Source organism: Melospiza georgiana, chromosome 1, assembly GCF_028018845.1.
Source record: "Melospiza georgiana isolate bMelGeo1 chromosome 1, bMelGeo1.pri, whole genome shotgun sequence".
In the NCBI taxonomy this organism is placed as follows: Eukaryota; Metazoa; Chordata; class Aves; order Passeriformes; family Passerellidae; genus Melospiza; species Melospiza georgiana.
This window is the reverse complement of record NC_080430.1, coordinates 115,288,152-115,312,480: the sequence shown is the minus strand read 5'-3', so window position 1 is coordinate 115,312,480 and position 24,329 is coordinate 115,288,152. Positions and strand designations below refer to the sequence as shown.

Below are 24,329 nucleotides of genomic sequence, written 5' to 3'. Positions count from 1 at the left end.
TCCAATAAGTTTGTGTTACCATTTCTTTGAACATGTCAGATTGGAGCAATGCAACCTATGTAGTCATTATTTAAAAATTAAATGTGTACTATGTCAATTTTTTAGCATCATGGGTGTCTTGAGCAACAAATGCGGTTTTCAGCTGCAGTATCAGATGATTTTCTGTGTATGGCTGCTGGCATTTAGCCCTCAAATGTGTGAATATCTTCGTCGGTACAATATTGTCCCTGTGCTGTCGGATATTCTTCAGGAATCTGTCAAAGAGAAAGTAACCAGGATCATCCTCGCCGCATTTCGGGTGAGTACCTGCTGTGCTTCCCTCACAGAGTCCTAGGTCTCGAATTTTGCTGATGAACAGTTATTTCTGCTGGACCATATCAGTAAGCTGATTGAAAGTTTAACTCTCTGTTTTTTTTGTTTTTTTTTTCTCTTTTACTTTTTGTTACTTTGAGTGTTTGCTACAGGTAATATACAGGCTATTACTAGTAATAGGTATCTGCTATTCAAGGTCTTCTCTAAATAAGATTGACTAAAACAACCAATGTTAACACAGGCACTAGTGATTTCTCTTACTTAATTCAAGGTTTTTTCCTACTGGTACTACTGTAAAACCCTGGAGTTACTAATAGCTGATAAATTTTACCTTATGAAGTTTTAATTAACAAAGTATTATTTTGAATGCATATGTTTGTCCAACTGAGAACTTATTTTTATTTACTAGTCCAAAAACCTTTTCTTGGTGGCTCTGTAAAGGCAGATGAGAATACCCATGTAAGAGTGATTAGTTGAATTACTGTGTCTTCATTACCTGAAAATTCCTGGTCCTATATGAGATAATTAGGAAGAATTGAGTTCCTAGGCTTGATGTTTTTACTATGAGAGTACCATTTTAGGTTCATGGATGCTACTAGTTTTATGTGCATGCTTGCCAGTCTTGTGAGTAATACAGGAAAGCTGTAACAACTTTGTAATGCTGTTTTCAAGCAGCACTTGGTATTCCTGAGTAGGAAATGCAGGTCCTGGAAGCTGTTTGTTTTCCTGGATGTTCCAATAGTAAGTGTTGCAAGCACATTAGAATGGGGAGAGGGAAATTTTGATTACTGATTTGCTGATTAGCAATGATAAGCTGTGTGAAGGTGCTTACTCTGTCTCTCTATCTGGAAACATCTGCCACTGAAATATTTCTGGATAAAGCAGAGCATAAGAATTTGCTGTTTGTCTTGTTGAAGGAGAACAGTGGTATGAAATCTTCAGTAGGAGCTATTCTTACTATATATTCTTACTCTTCTTAATCTCTAGATCTTGTAGTGTTCTTAAAGATCGTAATGTTAGGATTAAGTAGGGACATATAGCAAGACAAATCGGAAAAAAATTTAAAAGAGAAAAAGAAGCTGAGAAGCTCAGCAGTTAATATCCAGTTTCTTCCTATTCTGAGGTCATAAAATAGGAGAAAAAATTGCTAGTTCTTAGATCTACTGTGTTTTGCAAGAGGAGACAAAAATGAAGCTAAAGTTTTGTTTAAATTAAGGCTAAGAAAGAATAAGTTGTTTCTGTTACAGGCTTGGGGGGGTGTAACTTAGCTGTTTCCTTTCTCCAGCATTAAGGACTTGCGTTGGCGTGAAGATGAGTTGTTAACTGGCAGCCAGGAACATAATAGATTAGAAATTAGACATCAGAGCTGTGAGTTCTGAAACAAAATTAATATAGGTAGCAGAGGAAAAGTAGTCCTTGTCCTGTATGAGATGCCACAGTTTCTGGGGGGGGAATTGAGTAAAAGACTAGGCTTGATGATTCCCTAATCTGTCTATGCATTATGGAAAGTGCTCCATGAGTCTTGGCAGCTTGGATGTCCTCTCTATTATTTCTCCTTAGTTGACATATTTCACTTTTTTATCAAGTTAAGTGCCTGAAGGATATAACTGCAAATGTAACATTTTTTTATATAAAGCAACAAGTATTGGGCACTCCTCTCTCTTTGAATGTACTTTTTTCTCTGCCTTTTATTTTATCCCCTCATTTTTCATACTTTTATCCCCTTTTACATCTGTTTCCTTCCTAGACCCAGTCTTATTCCTTAAGATTTTGGATTTTATTACTGAATGGTTTACTGATCCATTCTATATAGTAATATATTTGTGTTTTTACTTTGTTAACATATCCTTTCAAATTCACTGTGAGAAGCTTGAGCATCTCACTATGGTATGAGATAGGTAATAATATTTGGAATAGTTTCCACATCTGCTTGCAATTATCTTAACTAGGAGTTCTTTGGAACCTTTTTCCACCTGCTCCTTGAACCTGTTGAATTGTCTTATTTAAGGTTCATTATTTTTTCATTTGCTCTCATTAGCAGTTTTAACTCTAATTAGCATTACTTTCTGTGAATTACCTTTTATTTCACTTACTGAAGTAGAAACTGGGGTGCCTTTTTTTTTTGCACATTAAAGCTAATTATATATGGCCATTAAAAGCAGTAATATGACTTAGATTTAGTTTTCAAGTTTTAAAATTGATTTGCTTCAGTAACTAATAGGATATCTGATATAAAAGAACCTTAAGTGTAATAGCTCTGTCACAAGATTGATGCAGTCAAATTCCTTCTATATAGTTTCACTGCTTATTTCTGGCAGATGTTAAATCCTATTTATATGAACACCTGTTCTGTTTATTAAGGACTTTGTCTTTTATATGAAATTCATGTTTTTAGCTTTATCAAAAAGTGCAGGTGGCCAGCTCCAATTGAAAGATATAATTGAAAGCTGATAAAAAAGAGTAGAAATGTAAAGACTAAATGATATTGGAACTTGACTACTGCATTCTGTTCTTATACTTTCAATCTTACCAACAATCTTCTCTTTAAATAAAAATGTCTAGTTGGAATATTCCCAAACTTGAAAAGAGCTGATCTAATCCAGATGGTAACTTTGATTTGGAAAGAAGACTTCAGGTTATTTTTTTAAAGGCTCTCTGCCTTATGCTATTGCTGCACAGAAAGCTAAAATGGTAATCCAAGATAAAAGTGGCTGTTTATGGTGGAAGTTCTGGCATTTGAGATATAAGCCTGCCCTTTTTCTTTGAATAGTATTTGTAGTCACCTCAGTTTCATGTGGAAAATATTCAAAACAGGTGAATTTGTACTTTCTATTATTGAAGAAAGAGATTCTTTCAGGAAGTGGTCAATTTTGTCATTTAGTAATGAAAAAAGTTCCAGTAAGAGTATTTCTTTAAAACACTGCTTTGTTTCAAAGTAGTCTGTTCTTAAACAAAATGAATACATCTTTACTTCTGTAGAATTTGTTAGAGAAGTCTACTGAGAGAGAAACTCGCCAGGAATATGCTCTTGCCATGATTCAGTGCAAGGTTTTAAAGCAGCTAGAGAATTTGGATCAGCAGAAATATGATGATGAGGACATCAGTGAAGATATCAAATTTCTACTGGACAAGCTTGGTGAGAGCGTGCAGGACCTTAGGTATGCTTTGCAGTGTGCACTTTAAAAAATACAGTTATGTGAATGTTGGTAGAACCTTTTTCTTTTTAAGGCTAAAATATCTACAGAATTATGATATGTAAATGCTATTTAGTAAGAGCATACAGAGATGTGGTGGTTGTTAGTTTCCTATTGTATGTCAGTATTTAGAGGTTGAATAGAAAATAAATAGAAAATAAGTCTTCACTTATAAATGTGATCTTTGTAACTGAGAAATTGTTAAAGAACTTGAAAGTGATCTTAAAGGATTTCCAGTCAAAACTGAAGTCTGCCTGATTAGAATAATTTCTACTGTCCAGATTAACTCAAGTTTTTGCTAGTGTTTACCTAGTTCTTGGTCTTGTGCCTAAATTGAAGTGCACATTGTAGGTAGTAGATACAAGTGCATATTGTAGGTAGTGTCAAAGGTTTAAGTGGATGGAAGGTAGACTGAAATCCTTTATTGGGGAAGTTAAAACATAAAAACCCAGCAAAACGGAGAATTAAATTCCAAATGTTGCATTTGCCTGGCTGGGTTTTAAATATTTTTTTTCAAATTTATTTCTTGGGAATGGTATTTTGGGGCAGATAGAAGGTTGTGTTTGAAAACAAATTTTTCTTTTTGCCTCTCATGCATTTTCTTGCTTACCAAATGGTGAGACAGGGAGCAATTCTCATGTTCTGCAGAGCACTGACTTCCAAATGTGTCATAGCAATTAGAGCTCCAGCTTTGTTAGGGACAGGCTTGGGCATATGGTTCAAAGAGTTTGTAGAAGCTTGGCCAATATCTCATTTAGGTTTTGTGTTGCAGCTCCTTTGATGAATACAGCTCTGAGCTCAAATCAGGAAGACTGGAGTGGAGTCCTGTGCACAAATCTGAGAAGTTTTGGCGGGAGAATGCTGTAAGACTAAATGAGAAGAATTATGAACTGCTCAAGTAAGTTTTCAAGTCTTGAATAATGTGATCCTTTAATATTTTCTGTGTTTAAATGAACCAGACTCTAATAAAGGTTTTACATTTTAACACAAAGTCAAGAATGAAAGCAAGTCATAACATCCTGCTTATTTTACAATGTATAGTTTGCTGTGTTCAAAACCAGAACTGTTTATTTGCTTTTACTGGTGAAAGTGTATTTATGATAGAGGGAATATCTTTAGTTTAACTTGCATGTAGGTTTGATTTGATTAAAAAATGTTTTTACTGTATCTTAATCTTAGATTTGTGTTGTGTGTGATGTTGATCTGAGTAATGAACTTTTGTCTTGGATATTTGGGAATTGAAAGTTGTGGTACTGTTCCATGAGAAATTTGACTCAGTGCATTATGTTTCAATGTGTCAATTTTGTGTTGGGACTGTGTTTGCAGTACATAGATTGTTACATGAAGTGAACCTGAACCCATATTTATTTGCAGTCGAGGACTGGCTGTCTGGCATATGAAACTATGTCCTGAAATGATGCCTGGCTGTTGTCATTAACTGATAGCACATGGTGGTCTTCCAGTTCAGGGCTTGCTAATAAGTGCCAGATCTAACAGATATCAGGAGGTCAAATGGAGCATGTGAGGTGTTAGAAATCATGGCAAGAGCAAGGTGATCCTGAGCGTTATGTGCATTTCAGCTGGCCTGATACCTTAGAAAAATTCTGATAAATTCTTCCCTGAGTGCATATTGTTAAATATGTAGGATTATAGACTTAAAAATTTTGGATGCTGACAACTCTGGCATGAAGTTGATGTTGAGGCTTAGTATTTCCTGTAGTGATTACAATGTTTTGCTGTATTTATTTCTCCTGATTCTGGGACTTCCTTGCACTTCTGCTGCTGCAAAGACATTAATCTTCAGTAGTTCCTAACACACCTCCAACTCTCAAAAAATCCCCCAAAAACTCAACACCAAGCCAAACGAACCAATCCTCAAAAAACACCCTCCGCCACAACATAATGGGGAGATTCTTGCACGTCAGAACTTCATTTTTCCTTATCTGCCTGCTTATTATTTTTCTAAATCTCATACTTTCATGCTACTGTTAAACATAATTGTTTTATTACCTTCTGCATTATTGCCTGCCTTGATGTTGGGCTTATATTTTGTTCAACATCATTATATGGCTCTTTGGTGTCTTCTGCTTAGTCTTATGGTTCAAGTTACTGCTTGTCAAAAGTAGGAGTTCTTTTCATTTGAGAAGTGGTTTTCCTGTCACTTTCTGGCCTCTAGGGAGGCAGGCAGTGGCTGTGGTAATTTGATTTTACCAGCATGTTCCTTTTTTAAATTCGAGTTGAATTTTCAACCTACCGATTTCAGCTTGTTTCTAACTTTGTCTGATTAGAACACATTTGTCATCTCACTAAGCATAGAATACTCTAATTTTCCAGTGATCTCTATGTTTAACCTTTTCAGCTGTATCTCACCTTCATAATCTGTGTTATTTTCCTCCCTTCTCATTACTGGCTAGAGAGCAGTGTTACTTGTAGCTGTTTTTCACTAAAGGTGGTTTAACTTCTTAATTAAAAAACTTAGACAGTGTTAAGAGTCCAGAAGCTGTTTTATGCTTCTTACACCTCTGTGTTTCTATGCATACTATGAAAATAACGTGGCACTGGAGTAATTTGCAAGGAGCATAGCTCTCATCTCAGTCTTTGAGTTAGGAAAGAACTGCTTTCTAATGAAGCTTATTTAGAATTCAAAACTGTTGGTCTTAGAGCCAAAGTAAAAAAAAAAGGAGAGATTTTGTAATCCTTGGTTATAGGTATTTGTGTATGTAGTTCACTAAACTGACTATAGTGAATACTTAAAATAATTTTGTTAATTAGGACAGGTTCCCAGTTTTGTTAAGTACAACTGCTTTGTTTGGAAAAAGTTCTAGCTTTACTGTTTGGGTGACTTGTAAAGCATTTTTATGCTTATGGGCTTTTTTAAGTTATCACTGATTAAAAACCCATCAACAAATAAGAAAACCAAAACAAAAAAATAAAAACCAACCTAAAACGTGGGACTTCATTGTTTCACATTCTTTCCTAGGATCCTGACAAAACTTCTGGAGGTCTCTGATGATCCGCAGGTGCTGGCTGTAGCTGCTCATGATGTGGGAGAATATGTACGCCACTATCCCCGTGGGAAACGGTAGGAAAATGCCAGAATGCTGTTATCCTAGAAGGCAGCTGGAGTGTGTACTCTGCCTGTGGCATTTTCTGCTTATTAAATATATTGTACCATTAAAATATGGTACAAATGGATGCAGGTTATGCTTAAGTTTTATTTATTGGAAAGATGAGGAAGCACATACTAGATCAGACGAGAAACTGCAAACTGGATCTTTGACTTAATAGATTTCAGTGTCTCTAAACTGTAAAGGGAAGCAATGATTAAAGTATTGAATACAATGTTTAGACTAAACCAGAAGCCAGGCACCAGAAGAAATTGGAGGAACTATCAAGAGATTATTCAACATATAATTTTTCCTCTCTATGACTAATTGGACTGTAATTACTGGACGTGGGGTAGACATGGACTATTCCAGCTAAAGACTGTTTTGTGACTTAAGACTACAGAGAAATATTTTTCCACAAATAATTGGTGGTGTAATTTCAGTGATCCACAGATTCAGTTTTCACTCTTCCATTTAAGCATGTTTTAGCTAGACAAATAATTCATTTTTGTGAAAGCTTTCATGTTCATTATAAACTCAAATTCCTGTTGAAATGCACATGGACATTGCTATGTTTTCCTGTTTTAAAAACCTGTGAGGGAAGATGTTTACTGAGTAATTGCACTTCTAAGATAGACACCAGTGAAGCAGAAAGAAGCCTTTGGCTCATCACTTACACAGAGGCACATGTGACTTAATTTTTGTAGCAAAGAAGCAGTCTGTTCCTGGTTTCTGCACAGGATTAAATTGATGTCAATTCAGGGTCCATATAACCATTCTCTACAGTAGGATGGGGTAAGAGAAACAAATTAAGAGTGAAAAAAATAGTGGGTTGAGATAAAGACAATTTAATAGGTAAAGCAAAATAGGGAATTAATACACTGCTTCCCATGAGCAGGCAGATGTTCAGCCCTCCCAGGGAAGCAGGTGTTTCTTCATCATGAATAATGGGTACTTGGAAACACAAACACCATCACTTTGAATAGTTCCCATCTTCCTCCTCCTCCCAGTTTTATGTGCTGAGCATGTTGCCACATGGTATAGAATATCCCTTTGGTCAGCTGTTCTTGCTTTGACCTGCTCTTTGTATGAAATTATTTTATTATTCATATTTATGGATGAACAGTTAGCGTGCATTTACTTGAATGTGTGGACTAGTATGGCCATGTGGTTGCTGGACCAAAGCTATGAAATCAGAGTGGATAAACAGGACCTGTACCCTTCTGTCTGTGGTTGGGAAAATGTATAGCTGTTAGGACTGCAGCTCCACTTAGCTCCCAGGCTGTTAAGCCTATTCAGCAATGTGCCAGTCTTCAAAAGAAGTGGTCATCAGCAAATAAAAAGTGTCCTAGATACTGTTCTAACCCACATTCTTATCTCAAATTCTAATACTTTAGCTGCTTTCTGTCTACAGACTTGGCTTATTTAACTTTCTGTCCCGTTGAACAAACTTTTAAAGAATTTCATTTGTAATCCAGTGTATTCCTACCAAATATGACTTCAGCAATTTTGGAACTAACTAAAAGCTTAAAATACCTATGTATTATGTGTCTATTCCAGCATAATAATCCATTCCTTATGTTTTTTTGGTACATAGTTGTGTAGTGCTCCCGCATGTGATTGGTATTTCACTCTCTCATTGCATGACTCACTCTAAGAATGGATACAGCTCCTTTGTTTAGAAGAGTAGAAGAATTCAGGTGTCCTAAATACTTTTGTTTCTGTTAAGTGTTTATTGTAAACTCCTAACTGGATCATCCTTTAGCCTTTGAGGATTGCAGAGATAAACTGGATACTAAAACTCCTTGACTTCACCTGCTGGGTACAGTGGAGACCTAGACCTGCAGTTCTGGCTAATCTTTTCCTTTGTCTGGCAAAAGAAATGTTTGTTAACAAGATACTGTGTTTTTTCATGGCTGTTCTCCAATGCTTAAATAATTTTAAGTTGCTTTTAAAATTAAACTTTTTGGATGAAATTGTTGAGACAGTAGCACTGTGGGCTTCTCATGAGGCTCACAAAGATGCATTTTCTGAGAGTGTAACAGCAGAAGTAAAGTTTAGCACTGTTGCTTCCTGACACTAAAAATATGCAGATTGCCAGCACAGCTTCCATGTGGCCTACAGGTTATTGTTATGTACAATCAACACTTAGAATTTCTTGAATGTTATGAACATGGGCTTTGTGTTTTACATGTATAAGAGATGGACACCTGGAGCCATTCTCTTCCTTAGCTCAGGATTCAGAAAAAAAACTTGCATTCCCTTTTTCACCTGGGCTTTCAGATAAGTAGTGTGGATTTTATATTTGTTTTCTGCTGTAACAGTCTAAATTGCATTCGTCTTTATCTGCCATGTCTTCTTTCTCCCTCTAAATGGGTCATGTTAAAACCTGAATCTTCAGCATCCAGAGACTTTTTTGAAATGACACTGTTTTGGCTTAGTGCAGTGATGTTATGGGGAGCAGTCACTGCAGAAGATGTGCACATATAACTCTTCCACTGGTCTCTATTACTTCTGTAAAATAAGCAGCACTTGAGGAGAGGGGAAACTAAATGTAGTGTTTTGGGCATGTTTGGAACTTGAAGGAACATGATTCACTGTGAACCTTCTTCACTGTTTAGACCTTTGGGTTAAACCCATGGCTGGGAAGTGATCTGTACCTGTAGGCAGCATTATGCAAGAATGATAATACTGTTCTTCAACTCCTCATGTTCTCAGCCATAATTTCAGTGATGTATTGTCATCTGAAAAAGCCTATTACCATTTGTGATTATAGGCTTTTAACCTTTCATTTTGGTTTTTGCATACCTCTATCACAAGGAAGCTTTTGAGTTTAATGCCTTTTTCACATCCTTTGACTTCTGAACATCCAGTGGCCTAAGTCAGTCCTTTAATAAAGAAAAAATTATTATTTATGTTTCATACTCTTGCCTTTGTGTGCAGTGGTTTTATATTTAACTTATTATAAAGGTGAGGCTGCATAAGGCAGGCAGAAAGGTTTTTTTGAATCTGTTACATTACTAATAACTTATTGAATTCTTGGCAAGGATTTTCCAGCTTGAAACAATTGCACTTGTCTGAATCCATTCCTGCTTTATGGAACAAATGTTTGAATATTTTTGGGAAATAATATTCCCTGTGGTCTTAAGAATAGGTTTGACTGAGGTAGAAAATGAAATTGAAAATTCTCTTTCATCTCCATGCTATGTCTTCATACCTGCTCTGTTGTTTGCAAAAATGCATTTTTTTGTGCAGCAGCAATGCATTAATCTGGCCATGAAAAGAGCAGTACTACATGCAGATAGCTAATGCAAGCTTTAAATGGCAGAGCAATATCAGGTTAGGCCTCTAAAGCAAATGATGGTGTCCTCACAGGACAGCATGTTTAACTGCTAAGTGAGAGAACTGCTGTAAAAAACCATATGCAAGTTAGTGAGTAAATCAGCTTATCTATTCCTTGCAAATTCTCTCCATGCTTACTGTTATGACAGACTGAAATGCTGCATGTGAAGTCATCTGGATAGTGATACTTTTTTCAGGTTTTAAGTGTGTTGCCTTCTACCAGTTTTATTAAGAAATAATATATTCATGGCATGCAATACAAGGTTTCATCAGTATTTCATAGGGGATTTGGTATAACTGTTAAAAGGCTGACTGTGGTGGTGAAGTGTGTAGTGAAAGATGCAGCTGAAGCATATCCTTTTTTCTGGGAATGGAACCTTAACAGCCAGTTCTGCATCTTGTGCAGCAGTAGCTGTGGCTCTAGTACAGCTTGAATCTCAAAAAGCACTATATGTATGAGGTGGGTGATTTAATAGGTCTTGGTGTGATTACAAATATTCTTCTGTATTAGACAATTCAGAAGAGATTGAGGTTTTATTCTTGCAAAAAATTGAGTGACCTGATTGCCATTCATTTATGGGGTGGAGGGCACTACCTCTCCTACCTAATAATTCATAATTCTGTACCCTGCAAACCCTTTTCCAGAGCTGTGTAAAATAAATAACCCTTTCTGAAAAGGGGTCTTTTCTAGATTATTTATTTCAAAGTTGCAAACAGGAGTCCAGTATAAACACTCTCTGTTGTGAATTCTTAAAAAATCTTTTTTTAAAAAAAAAAATATAGAATATTATCTTATTAAAGAAGATAATATGTATTTGTAACACATCAGGTGGGATGTGTATCTTGGCAAATAAATAATTATAATGAAGTAAATATTATATAATTTAGACTTAACCTCTTAATGCCTTGAATGAGAAGTGGTGGGATAGGATAGCTACCCAGAATTGAAAGTAATGTGAAAAAACTTGCTCCTCTCCTGTTTTTCAGAGTGATTGAACAGCTTGGTGGTAAGCAGCTGGTCATGAACCACATGCATCACGAAGACCAGCAAGTTCGTTACAATGCACTGCTGGCTGTGCAGAAGCTGATGGTTCACAACTGGTATGTGAAGATTGTTTACATACTAATAACCATGAGAAATCTTTGTTGTGGAGACAGGATGCAAAACAGTAGATTTCTTTTAGGGGAGAAATAACATTTTTATGTGTTAATACAGCAGTTTTTAAACAGCAGATTACTATGATGCTTATGGTAAAAACTTAGGTTTTCTGTGTGTTTTGGAGATAGTTGATTTGAACAGCTTCCTTACATGGTTGACTGTCACACAAGTAATTCACTTGAACAATGTATCTTAGCCTAGGTTGGGTATTAGGAAAAGGTTCTTCATTCAGAGGGTGATTGGGCATTGGAACAGGCTCCCAAGGGAAGTGGTCACAGCACCAGAGTTTAGTGTGTTTGGACAATGCTCTCACACACATGCGTTCACTCTTGGGCTGGCCCTGTGCAGGGCCAGGAACTGGACTCAATGGTTCTCGTGGTTCTTTTCAGGATATTTTGTAATGATTCTAGAATTATTGGAGCTGTGTGTGGAGTAGCAGAAGTTTATTGGCTGATTGAGTGTTCTCTAATAGCTCTCAAGTTCTGCCACAGAGCTTGCTGGTGTGTGAGGCTGCCTTTCCAACAGCACACAGAACCTTTGTAGGAAAGCATTGAGGGGCTGAAGCTCTGAAAAACAGTGTTCATGAAGCAACTTTATGTAAGTTGCCAAACTAATTAGGTATGCTAAGCATAAAGCATGGAGAGTTAAAAATACTAATGAGGAGCTTTTAATCTGGTTATTAATTATGAGTGCACCAGAGCTCATATTTTCAGTCTGGCATTGCCTAAAGCTAGATAAAATACAGCAATACATCTGAGTATATTGGAACATAAGTGTTGAAATACAAAAAACTAATTTAATTTTGGATTTAAACAACCTTTTATTTCTGAAAAGCTTAGTGCTTGGATGTATCTATAACATCTGTCAATTTTCTCACCTATTATAGAATTTGAACTTTTTGAAAGGCTGAGTAGGGATGACACTAGCAGTGTTAAAGTGGTAGGGGAGCATGGACTGTTAAGCACCTTCTGACAGGTTAAGTCACCTCCTTGCTGTGACAGGCTGGCTAAGTTGACAAAAAGCTCCCATTGTCTCTCTCTGCAGTGTATCATAAGTCAAACAAAGCTAATTTTCTCCCCTTCTTCTGAAGAATATAAGTTTTAAGGTTTTAACTCTCAGACATGTTATATTTATTTTATCCTACTCCCTCTCTTGGATGCTGTGGGAACATTCTATAAAAGAGAAACATGTGTTTAAATACCCTACTATGAAAATTCCAGCTAATACTCTCCACCTGTAATGAGTACTTCGATAAATCACATGAAAATTTTGAGTGTGGAGATGGAGTCTAAACATATGGTCATGTTCAATCTAATTTTTGGTCATTATTGTATATTATGCTCTACACTGCTTCCCAGTTTAATACATTTCTTTTCTCACTGTGCTGTTCTGATACATTTGAAACATTCCGAGTATTACAAACCAGTTGCTCCTAAATAGAAATTACAGCATGGAAAGTTTAGTTACTGACACTGCCTTCTGCAGTAGGGATGGGCTTTATTTCATGTGTTCTGATGTCTTGAAAATCTGGTAGGAAGACCTTTAGTCTTTCTCCAGCACAAACCTCAGTGGTAGGAAAAATTTTCCTGAATGCCAAGCCTGGCTTTTTCTCACTTTCAGTGAGAGACTACTGCTTGTAAAAACATCACATCTGGTCTTCTAGATTTGTTTTGGGTTTTTAATAGCATGAACATGTGCCTACTTTTCACAGTTTGTGAACCTTTAGACTTGAGACTGAGGGGAAGATTGCAAAAGTACCTAGTTTCAGATCTTCAGAGATGTCAGTAAAAAGAATCTGTCTAAGTTAGTGCCACTTGCAGATTCACATTGTCATCTTTGTAGGGAATGTTTTCTTGTTTAATTCATAGTGGAACAAGCCTCTGGGACATACTGTCCTTGGCTCTTATTTGCTCAAGTAGTGTTCCCCCTGGCATGGACTTACAGCTTAAGTGAAGGAAATGACACACTGTTTGTATGTGGGAAGCTAGATATTTTTTTGTGTAGATCTGGCTTTTGATGAGTGTTGGGAGCTCTTCTGTTTCATTGCTGTCTCGTCTCACCACACAAGCTGAGTCCCCTGACTGCCACACACTGTGATTCAAGTGCCTACTTACTAAGCTTTGCATTGTCATAAGATTTGTTATTCAGCAACTTCAAGGTTTTGTTTCCCTTGTTCTTCAGACCTGGGGAAACAATAAACATTTTTCCTCTTGCTTCCACTTATTCTGGAATCACAGTTATTTCACTCAAAGCAATTCTGTTTTTTTCCTTGAGTTTAACTGGTACAGAACAATTTGGCGTATCTGTCTGTGACACGTGTGACAGAGGTAGTCAGGTTTTCCTGAAGGTTAAGTGAGAGAAAGGTTAGAAAATAAAGCTTTGCTCTGCCACAATAAGGCTTGATGCAAGTGCTGTGCCTGGAGCTAACAAAGGAAAACTTGTGGTACTTGAATTGAGGGAATGCCATGGGGCAGCTGAAGTAGCATTCTGCCTAAAACACAGCTGTATCATTTGACTGTTAGCTTAACTTAGAGACAATTAACTCCTAAGTAATTTGAGTAGTTCATTACAGGCTGCTCAACTGGCTTTCCCTTAGGGGTTTTTAAGTCAGGGATTAATGGGGGGAAATCAGACTGTCAGGCATTCTCTTAAATGGTGAAGCTACATTGGCAAAAACAGTAACTGCTGTCAGCTTTTCAGATGAGATAAGTTCAAGTGAAATATTCCAGTTACATTTGCATGTTAAATGATCATGCACTTGATGAAGCGAGGAGCAAAATTATCTTTATCATCACTTACTGCCTGTACATGGGAATTAATCCTGAGTTTCAATCTGACTTGAATTGTGTTAGTCATGGCACCCCAAGCTGATATTAGGAACCTGTGTAGTTGGTTGACCCTGGGTGCATGCACCCACCAAAGCTGCTGTTATTGCTCTCCTCCATGGCTGGACAGGGGAGAGAAAATACAACAAAGGATTCCTGAGCTGAGATAAGGAATTTGGGGAGATACCACTCACCAAATACTGTCACAGGCAAAACAGGCTCAAATTAGGGATAATGAATTGAATTTATTACTAACAAAAAACCAGAGCAAGATAGTGAGAAGTAAATATCACCTTAAAAGCACCTTCTCTCCACCCCTCCCTCCTTCCAAGCTCTGCCTCCTCTCCTAGGGCTACAGGTAGACAGAATGGGGGCAATGGCCAGATTGTCACACATTGTTTTGTCCCACTGGTTAGAGAGAGGAATACTTTCCCTGCTCCATAATGGGGCCCTGCCATGGGAGATAGTTCTCCATGAAGTTCTCCAACATGAGTCCATCCCATGGCAAGAGCCCTCCCCAAACTACTGCAGCGTGGGTCACTCTTCTGCGGGGTGCAGTCCTTCAAGAACAGGCTGCTCCAGCATGTGTCCCTCCACAGGGTCACAAGTCCTGCCAGCAAACCTGCTCCAGTATGGGCTTCTCTCTCCACGGATCTGCAGATCCTTGTCAGGACCCTGCTCCAACACAGGCTCCTCTCGGTCATTCATCAGCCTGGGCGTGGGGCTCCTGACCTCCTCCTTGATACTGACATGAGGAGTATGAGTATGTTGGCAGGTGCTAAACAGTGGGAGTTAGGATGTGTCACTTGAGCATGATCAAGTATGGTGTGGAAGCAGAATTCATAAAGGGCATACTGAATGAAGCAACAAATTGGGCAAGCTTTGAATATGCAGCAGGTTCATACATGGTTTTCTAAATGCACAGCCCAGGGAAATTACTTGCTCTCCCATCTTTTAAAATGAGGGATTCTGCAGGGAGACGGTAAAAAATCTGAAACTGCCTAGGATTTGCAATATGCTGTATTTAGAAGCTGTTACTCTACAGATAGCTTCTGTACAATGCCTGCATTTGGGAGTGACAATTGCAGGGTGTAGTGGTTTCTACCTGGCAGCCACGAAGTTTACACCCACGGTCACTCCTTATTTTTTCCTCTATCCCAACACTGAAGTGTGGAATGCTTAATAGAGTAGTAGGCTTAAATCTGGGAAACAGTACTTACAGGATAATGACTTCCATTATATTTATTTCTCCTGGTTCTTAGCCTTCATTATCGCTACAATTCCTTTTCAGTAGTTAACAGAAGTTAACTAAATGAAAAGTTTGACAAGATAGTGTCTCTGATAAAAAAGAATCTTTTTTAAGAGAACAGTTCCTAGCTAGAATGAGACAAGCAAAAATCCAGTTAATTGCAGGCACACTTGATATCTAGTGGAGTGTTCCATCTTTTTATTTGCACATAAATGTGTATTCTTGTAAAACTTCATCCCATGTAGGTGTAGAGGCTGTGGTTTTTTTATTGGGCATATGCTCTCTGGGATTCACACTGTGCTCATGTTTTCTGTCATAAGATCCCTACTCTTTGCAGAAACACTTTTTAATATTTCTAGAGCTCATGTTAGCATGGAAGATATCAGATGTTCTTCTGAGTTTGCGTTTTCTTTTTTCAAAGAAATTGCTCATTTTCATGCATTATGCTGAAAAACATGTCACCAAAGTAGTAACTTTTTGGTAATTTAATACTTCTGATTAGTGTTCTTTAAAAATTTGATTTCCTGATAGGAAAATTCAGTGAAACACTATTGATGTTGGTCATTCTTACATAAAAACCTCTCAAGTACTGTAAGCAAAAAAATTCTTTGTGGTAACTAAACCTTATGTTTAAATATAAAACTTTTCAAACCATGTTGCAAGTTTAAGTCAAGTGGGTCTTTTAAATTCACGGAATGGCTCTGTGTGTTAGTTCATAGCATATCTTATAAGTGAAAAATGGCTGGTGCTTTTTCTCCCTAATGGAAAGACACACATTGAATTGGATTTCACAGTTTATTTTCTTTTAAAATCAAATGCTTAAGTCATAGCTTTGTTATAAGAGCTCATTGATCTGCTGTCTCTTCATAGCTTGTATGTGAAGTTGTGAACTGGAAGTCTAGAATAACTCTTCCTAAGATTGGACAAAACGAGGGAAACTGCTGAGAGGAAAGAAGGTTCTTGTAGTGTCTCAGTTTGAAGACTCACATTAATGCTGCATTTGATGTTGTAAGGAGGGCTTTGAACCATGCTATGAGTAATATTTTCAGTAATCATGATAATCTGTAGATTGTCTATTAATATTACTGCATTCAGCTGAAGAAAGGGCTCCATTTGGAAACACAAAGCCCCTTTCATGTAATGTTCATAATCCTTCTGTACAACCATTCAAGCTGTTTAGTTTTATGTGCACATCAGAATGTTGAGCATCTCTTTACTGTGAATAATTAAACAGAAACAATGTCCTAGATTTTGTTTATCTCAACAGCTGGCTTTTGTTCTATTTGTTTGTATGAAGTGGAATCTGTTAAACTAAGTATTGAGAATTGCAGAGATGTTTGCAGTATCTTTTCTCTCTTGAGATCCACAGCCACAATAATAGGTCAAGAAGATACAGGGTGAAAATCACCATGGTTCCACTGAAAAAGATAATTTATAAAAATCTTCAGTTTGTTGGAGGACCAAGCTGTTTGGTCAAAGTGACTTTGATTCTGCTGTGTAGGTTTGTTTTGTTGGTTTTTTGTTGGTTTGTGATGACTTAGCTTCAAAACCACTCATAGCAGGCATCGGTATAATAAACACATTTTATATTCTTTAATACCATTTTTAAATTGGACTATTTCATAATGCATAAATCCACTGAGTCAAAGAAGAAAATTGTGTTCAGTAAACAAATGACAAAAGACAACACAACAGCAGTTCTCCAGTGGTAGCACTCCAACTTTGGCAGTCTTCCCAGCCCAGCTCTCTAGGAAGATGTCTCAGTTTGTTACTTTACTACTTTTACAGTTGTTCTCTTCCTGTTAACTTTTGTGAAGAAGATGATACTGAGGAGCATGTAATGTGCATATACGTATTTTTTTTCTTCTATACTATATATAGAAAAGATATATAAAAATGTGCAGCATTATAAATTTGGATCCAGCAGTAAGACAGGTTAATATTACATATCAGGAACCAAATATTAAGATCACTTCAGGTTTGATTTGGGCCTGGCTTCTTTATTTTATTTCCTGCCTTCTGTGACTGTGACTCTGTGGGGAGGCAGATGCACCTGTGGTGGCCCCTGTGGAGCTCCACTTGCCTTTCCCCAGCCCCCACCAGTGTTAATGTGACACTGCAGTAACCATGTTCAAGGGAGCTGGTTTGTAGAAAGCAATTCACTGCAATTCACTTGGGAGTTAAATGAACAAAAAGTGCTGTCTCACCAGAATAGCCTGACTGCCTTGTGAGATACAGGCCTACACAGCTGGAGTGGGTTACAGGGTGGATGTTCCAGCTCTGTCTCACACTGCATTAGGTGGAGACTGGACAGATGGTTGCAACCTTGTGGTGGTGTTGCCACTTCATGTGTACTGCTCAGAGGTTCCAGGGATAGTTAATCTGTGCAGTGTAACACTTACAAGACAATGTTTTCATGGGTTACTTTAGCCTGCTTAGAGTTGGGAGTACATCAATTGTGTAATTCAAATACCTACTTGTAATTCAAATACTTACTTGTAAAAAAAATTATTACAATAAATTAGTAAAACTGGTCCATTTCTTTCTAGTCTAATAACTTCTCTCCAGGTTATTAGACCTCTAGCAGAAATGCAACATAGGGCTGGCAAGACTGATCAATTTGTTCAAACTATTTTATCTGCTGCCTGTCCTGTGAACTTGTTTGTTTAACTATTAGTCATATTTTTATGATTTTTCTGTAAACAGTATATGTTGGCACTGCCTTTTGAGTTTATTGAGTCAAGTGGCAGACTTTTTGAAGGATTTCTTTAGAACTAACTTTTCAATTTTATTTTCAAAAGTATGGGACTCTAGGTTTATGTTTAGGTAGAGAAAAATAAAATCAATATTTTTATTTTGCTTTTTGTCAAAGAAAGGCATTCTGTCTCTTGGGAACCTCAGTTTGCTAAACCAAGCTAGAGATTGCAGATATTTGAGACTATCAAATATTTTTGATAACTTCTTTAATAACCAGGATGCAAGAGTTAAATGTAAGAAAAGAGAAAATATGAAAATGTAATCCTTCCTTTATTATGTGCTTTGTCTCCTTTTCTTCCTTTGCCCATTAATTTTCAGTGTCCTTTAAAGGACAGGTAAATCTGACTGCACTTGAATTTGGAGTATAACACTGAAAGTAGTACTATTTAAACTTCAAGGCTTGTTTATTTTAACACATGGCCCCTAGGGATCTGTTGTGTGTGTCTTGTCATGCTCTTCTATCACAGATTGTTTGTTGTTTGACAATGATCTTTTAGTCTGTGTCTTATCATACCCTTCTATCATAGATTGTTCTTGAAAATGATCTTTTAGTATATGGTATATTTAGTATAAAATTTGTAGGTGGTGTCTTGTTCCAGTTTGCAATCTTCTTATTCCATGTTCACTGAATTTACATGTTGCATCAGTTCTGTGTGCCTTTTCATAAATAAACTTTAAGTATTTGTTTCAATTATGACATTTAAGTATATCTCTGCTTCAAGGTGTCAGTGGCTCTCATGAGAAACAAAAACTGATTAAATTAAACAAAAGGAAGAATAAGAACTTGAGATTAACTGAATTCTTGTATTCACCTGTAAGCTTCTTTTTCTTGGAAGAAGCACTTTGGGAACAGCAGAAAATGTGCTTCTAAACAGAGGCCTCAAAAAGGGGGAATTTCTACTGTGGAAGGAATCTCACTTGGTTGTTCTAGTAAGAATGAAAAGATAAATTTGCAAATGGAAATTACTTATGCTTCACTGTCAGACTTTTGGGTGGCCAGGGAAGTGAAAGTGTGTGGTGTTTCAAGTCTTGTTGGTCTGAGCTTTAATTGAGAAATGGAAGATTGTATAGCTAGTCTCAAAAGTGTACTGTAGTCTTGAATACTACAGTTGCATGTTTGGAGCTTTTCTGCAGTGCAGAGGTAATATTTTTTGTTCTTTTAAATTTATAGTGAATCAGTTGTTTCATGTTTGAATGCTATTATGTGCAAATGCAAACTTGTTTGCACTAGCATCATCTGCTTTTAATAAGGACAGTTTTATTTTGAAGGAAATAAGAAGATGGCTAAAACTGACTTTTTTATAAAGGCTTTTCTGTTACAATGTGAGGAAAAATGGTTTAAAATATCTTGTAGTGGTCCAATTCTTGACTTTTAGCTTGCAATTAAAAAATGTAAACCTAATACCTACCTCATTACTTTCCATTGTAGGCTGCATCACAAATCTCAGATGCTATTTTGATTATTTTATTAACTGATTTGTTATCTTATGACAAGATCCATCCTTTGATCATACCTGCTCTTATAGTGCAATGTGTTGAATGCTTGCATTCTTACAGGTGACTTTAATTTTGTGAGGTAAATAGTAATTTTAAAATCCCAGTTTTTCCTCTTAAGATTTAACTAAGTATCAGTGCAGGATAAAGTCTTAGACCCTTAATTTGTAATAGCATGGGGATGGACACTTACGTCCAACTTAGGAGTGAAATTTGGAGCTTATAGTTCTTCTGAACCTCCTAATAGGATGAAATACCAGTATTTATAAAATATATTTGAATCTTCTTATTATTTTAATATGTGTTATAGCAGAGGGAGAACAGGGTCCTACTTTTGGACCATTTTGGAGCAAGTCCAGAGGAGACCTGTGAGGATGATTTAGAGGCATGGAATACCTGTGCTTGGAGGAGAAGATCTGAGTTGGGGTTGTTAAGCCTGGACAAGAGACATCTCTGGGGAGATGTTAGAGCACCTGTACAGTACCTAAAGGAGGCGTGCAGGAAGGCTGGAGAGGGGCTTCTCACAAGGCCAAGGGATGGTGGCTGCAAAATAAAACAGGGCTGAATTAGATTAGATATCAGAAAGAATTATTTCCTGTGAGGGTGGTGAGACACTGGAAGAGGTTCCCCAGAGAAGCTGTGGATGCCCCATCCTGTGGAGTATTCAAGGCCAGGTTGGAGGGGGCTCTCAGCAGCCTGGTGTGGTGGAAGGTGTCCCTGCCCATGGCAGAGGGTTTGGAATCAGATGATCTTTAAGGTCCTTTCCTACCCAAACCATTCTATGAATCCATGTTCATCTAATCTAGACCATGCAATAATAACTTGTCCTGGGTTAACCAGTGACCCTCAAATGGAAGTGATAATTTTCTGTTTGGTTAAGTGATCCTTCTAACAGCTTGTAATGCAAGGGTTTTGCATTTCAGTGGCCCTGTGTGGTGGCTAAAGAAGTGATGGGGTAGGAACACTGTGGGATTTTCACTTGGGTTTGCAGCATGACAATGTAGAGATGTAACTGCAAGTACTCATTCTGTATGGGGAAATGGGATGAGAGCTTTTCCTTGACCCTGGACTTAAACCTTACACCTAAAAAGTTTTGTAGGGAAGATACTGTTCTACTTATTGTAGAAGTTGAATGTGTGTGTGAAGGCACTAAGTACCTACAAAATGTGCTACTGCTCTGCTGCCTTGGAGATTTTTGCTGACTGCACTGCACTCTAGTGGGGTTTTTAGAAAGCCTTGGCCATGCATCTGAAGCAGTGTAAGCTTTGCAATAGTTGTAGCTGTCTGCTGATTATTAAATATTTACATTCAATATGGTTCATCTGTGCTTTAAGAGTAAATATTTTTGTGGGTTTGTAATATGATGAGCAGAGCCATGTATGCAGCAAGTGTCAATTGGTTTCAGGGCTGGATGTCAGAGAAGAAATGCTAGAATCAGTACATGCATATAGGCATTGAAACAAATGAAAAAAAAAGGCAACCAAAAACATAGAGGGAGCAGAAAGAGGTTTGGTGAGTGTGGAAGCTCTTCCATAGCTGCTGTCTGTGTTTTTGGATGATGGTTAAATTTTGTTTTGCTGGTACAATTTTGAGTTCTGCAAAACCACAAGAGAGCAGCTCATTTCCTTCTTTGCCAGCAGGAGCCTCTGCTTTGAGGGTGATAACCTGTCTGTTACAAGCAGGGGTTGTATCTATTAAGTGGAGCCCAAACATTAAAATACTGTGATTTTACAGCAACACCTGATGGAGCTGTAAATGAAGGTGCTAAACCATAACATATGGTTCTGCATACAAATTATGTGTTATTTTCTTTGCTAGAAGTATTTGAAGTTAATGTTTTATAGGAACTTTTGCTTTTCTGGATGCTTAATGTTAAAACTAAGAAAAGTGGTGTTGGGTGGTGCAGTTGGAGTGCTGTACTTCAATTGCAATGCATAAGGGACAACTATTCAACAGGATACTAAGCTGAAAACTAGTTTTTGAAATGTGCAAAAACCCTGATCTTTGAAATTTATTTTTTAATAAAGCAAAAGCACATACTCTTGAGTTATTTTTTGAGGCTTCTTTCTGAACACCATCCCTCTGAGATGCTTCTAGTGCTTAACCTGTGTAGGTTGAAATATCTGTGTAGTGAGAAAGCGCAGTACTAAGTGTATGATCAGCAGTAGAAAAAGAACGCCTACATTTCACGAGTCCTGAAGCCTCTCTTTCACTTGATACAGTGGTACAATCATTGTGTTTTCTGTGACAAGCAGCAACCCAGGTACTATTATTAAGGACTGCTTTCAGCTTTTTTTGTGGTTCTTTTTTGTGAAGTGTTGATCTGCTTTCACAAGAGAAAGTGAAGGACTGTAACATTCATAAGAACTGTGCAGTATTTTTCCATGGAATTTAGACACTGTTGCTCAGGGCAAGTGCCAGTAATCTGGGAGATGTTCCAGTGTTGAGAGGAGAGATAGAAAGTAAGTGGCTTAATGCGCTTCAAAGTGCACGTGAGGAGAACACTTCAAAGAAGATGTTGGTATACAGAGGGCCTGGATTGATTATCTTTTATTTTTCTCGACTTGAATATGTAGTTTTTGAGTCAGTGTCTGTTTGCTTGCCTGTTGTATTGCCAGTATGTCCTTTGTGTTACATGTGCTCCTGCAGCTGGGTTGTGGAAAGGGATACTTTCAAATGTTTTGCCATAGCTTCTATAATATGTATTTAACAAGCAAAATTTATCTGCTTTATGGGTGTTCTGTGTCAGTTGTCAGGGCTTCTAAATGTTCCCATTAGGCTTTTTCCTTTTCTAGACAGCTTGGTTATGTTTGGTTTGTGTTTTATTTTCATAGGGCAGATGATGGATGCTTGGTGTGCTCATTGTTCCTCCAGTTGACATTATTTGAGGGATTAATTCTAAACTTAAAGCTCGTTCTTCTTTATAAACTTTGTAATTCCCACCACTGATGCAGTCCCCACTCTCCAGAACATTTCTCAATCTAATTTTTTTGTTGTATTTCAGGGAATACCTTGGGAAGCAGTTGCAGTCAGAACAACCTCAGACGGCCACTGCACGGAGCTAAGCACCTCCATCAGTGCATGCAGTTTGTGCTCACAACTACAGTGTGTTTCTCTTTAAATGAATACAAAGGAAATTCTGAAATCACATGCTCTTTGTCTTCTACGGGTGCATAAACATTCCAACTTTCCTCTAGTGTTGTTGGCTTACTAAAAATTTGTTTAACTAGGTCTGCTGATTATGCCTATTAGCTTCTTGTTCTATTCTGAATGTATATGAAGAAATGTGGCTAATATATTGCATTTGTTTTATGTATTTATTCTCATAATAAAGACATTTATTAAAGGATATCCGTTCCATAATGGATATTATAATTAGCCTAGAAAAACTGTTCATTTCTTTTAATGGCTTATCAGTGTTGTCACTTTCCAAGAAAAGTAAGTTGTCCCCTTATGTCTCAGACAAATTAGTAAGGCTTTGACTTAGTGTTTCACAGAAAGTGCAATAGCCTGAGAAATATTGATTATCAGTACTAAAACATATACCAAGTCTCAAAAGAGTGTTGAAATTGTATATAAAAGCAAAGGTATGGGTAGGGCTTTTTTGGGAGGGTGGGGTAGTTTTTTGTTGGAAACTACATTAAAAAATCTGGAAATGAGAAGAGGAAAAGAAAACAATCACTCCTCCATCAGTGAAAACACACCCTCAAGATTATAAGTCCAGCTGTATAACACCAGTGGTTAAGGCTGTAGATCAGAGATCAAGTTGAGGGTGTGTTTGTTTTTTTTTAATGTGCACTACTAGCTGCTGAAATTGTAATTTCATGGAGTTTTTGGTTATTGAAAATACTTGTAAATGTTAGGGTTCTGGTTTCATTCCAAAATCCATTGTATTTCTTTTATATTAAGCCAGATAATTTGGCTATCAATATTTTCTGTGTTTTGTGTTCAGTATAAAATATGTAATCAATAAACTTAAGCTGATCTTGGCTTGGCATATGAGAGCAGTTTTGTTGCATAGATAGAAGCCTGCTCCAGGCACTTGCAATACCAAGCAGTTAATATTCTTGTGATTCATTATTAGAATTAAAAAAAAAGTGAACATAATCTTGTCAGTAGTCATTTAAGGTGCAAGTCTCTGAGGAAGCTTTGAGTACTTTGTCATCAAGTGAAAAGACTAATTGGAAAAACTCTTCCTTATCCAGCCTGGATTTTCATCATATGTAATTAAAATTTGACCACTGTTGCAATGGAGAGAGAAGAGAGTTGGAGGACTGCAGGTTGATGATTTCTTGTCTGCTTAATTAAAATTGGATTGTGTAGCTTAATGACTGTTGCTTACTTTTGCATATAGAAGGCAAAGGCCTTGATATTGTAGTCAGTATCACAAGACTAGAAAGAATTAACCCTCACTCCAACTAAAGTCAGTTTATATGAGTAGATCTTAGCTTTGCATATTCCCACAGTGCTGGGGGACACAGGTGGTGTGGGAAGCAGCTGGGAGAACAGGGGTGCACCTACACTGCCATTCTTACCTTGGGTCAGTTAAATGCTCTTGGAATGAATCTCTTGCGTGGTGGTGTCAGCCCATGAATGGGGTTCTTCTCCAATCAAGCTGAGTCTCAGGATGCACATCTTGCACGGTGTGCATCACGCTGTACATCCTGTGTGTCTTGGCTACGTGGCAAGCGTTCAGGCTGCTGCACCATGTAAGACTTTGTTTGAAGCATGGCCTTTAGAAATGCATGCAGAGTGAATGCTGAATTAGCACCAAGTGTCTTGCTCTACAAAGCAGCTTCTCATGTCACACTTGACAATGAAAGCAAGGCCTAAGACTGCTCTAAAAGTTTGGTCCTATGGTTACAGCTGTAGTGTTGGGTCCAAGAACTG

At 37.4% G+C, this 24,329-nt stretch overlaps 1 protein-coding gene across 1 annotated transcript in view; it reads left to right on the top strand.

Moving 5' to 3' along the window:
* ATP6V1H (ATPase H+ transporting V1 subunit H) overlaps window positions 1-23,428 on the top strand; it is a 47,592-nt gene extending 24,164 nt beyond the window's left edge. Inside the window, exons 9-14 of the mRNA XM_058037583.1 lie at window positions 106-298; window positions 3,292-3,470; window positions 4,279-4,404; window positions 6,487-6,588; window positions 10,943-11,056; window positions 22,444-23,428. Of these exons, the coding sequence (XP_057893566.1) occupies window positions 106-298; window positions 3,292-3,470; window positions 4,279-4,404; window positions 6,487-6,588; window positions 10,943-11,056; window positions 22,444-22,504 (775 nt within the window). The 3' untranslated portion in view covers window positions 22,505-23,428. The remainder of the gene's footprint in view (window positions 1-105; window positions 299-3,291; window positions 3,471-4,278; window positions 4,405-6,486; window positions 6,589-10,942; window positions 11,057-22,443) is intronic.
* Window positions 23,429-24,329: the final 901 nt, after the last annotated feature.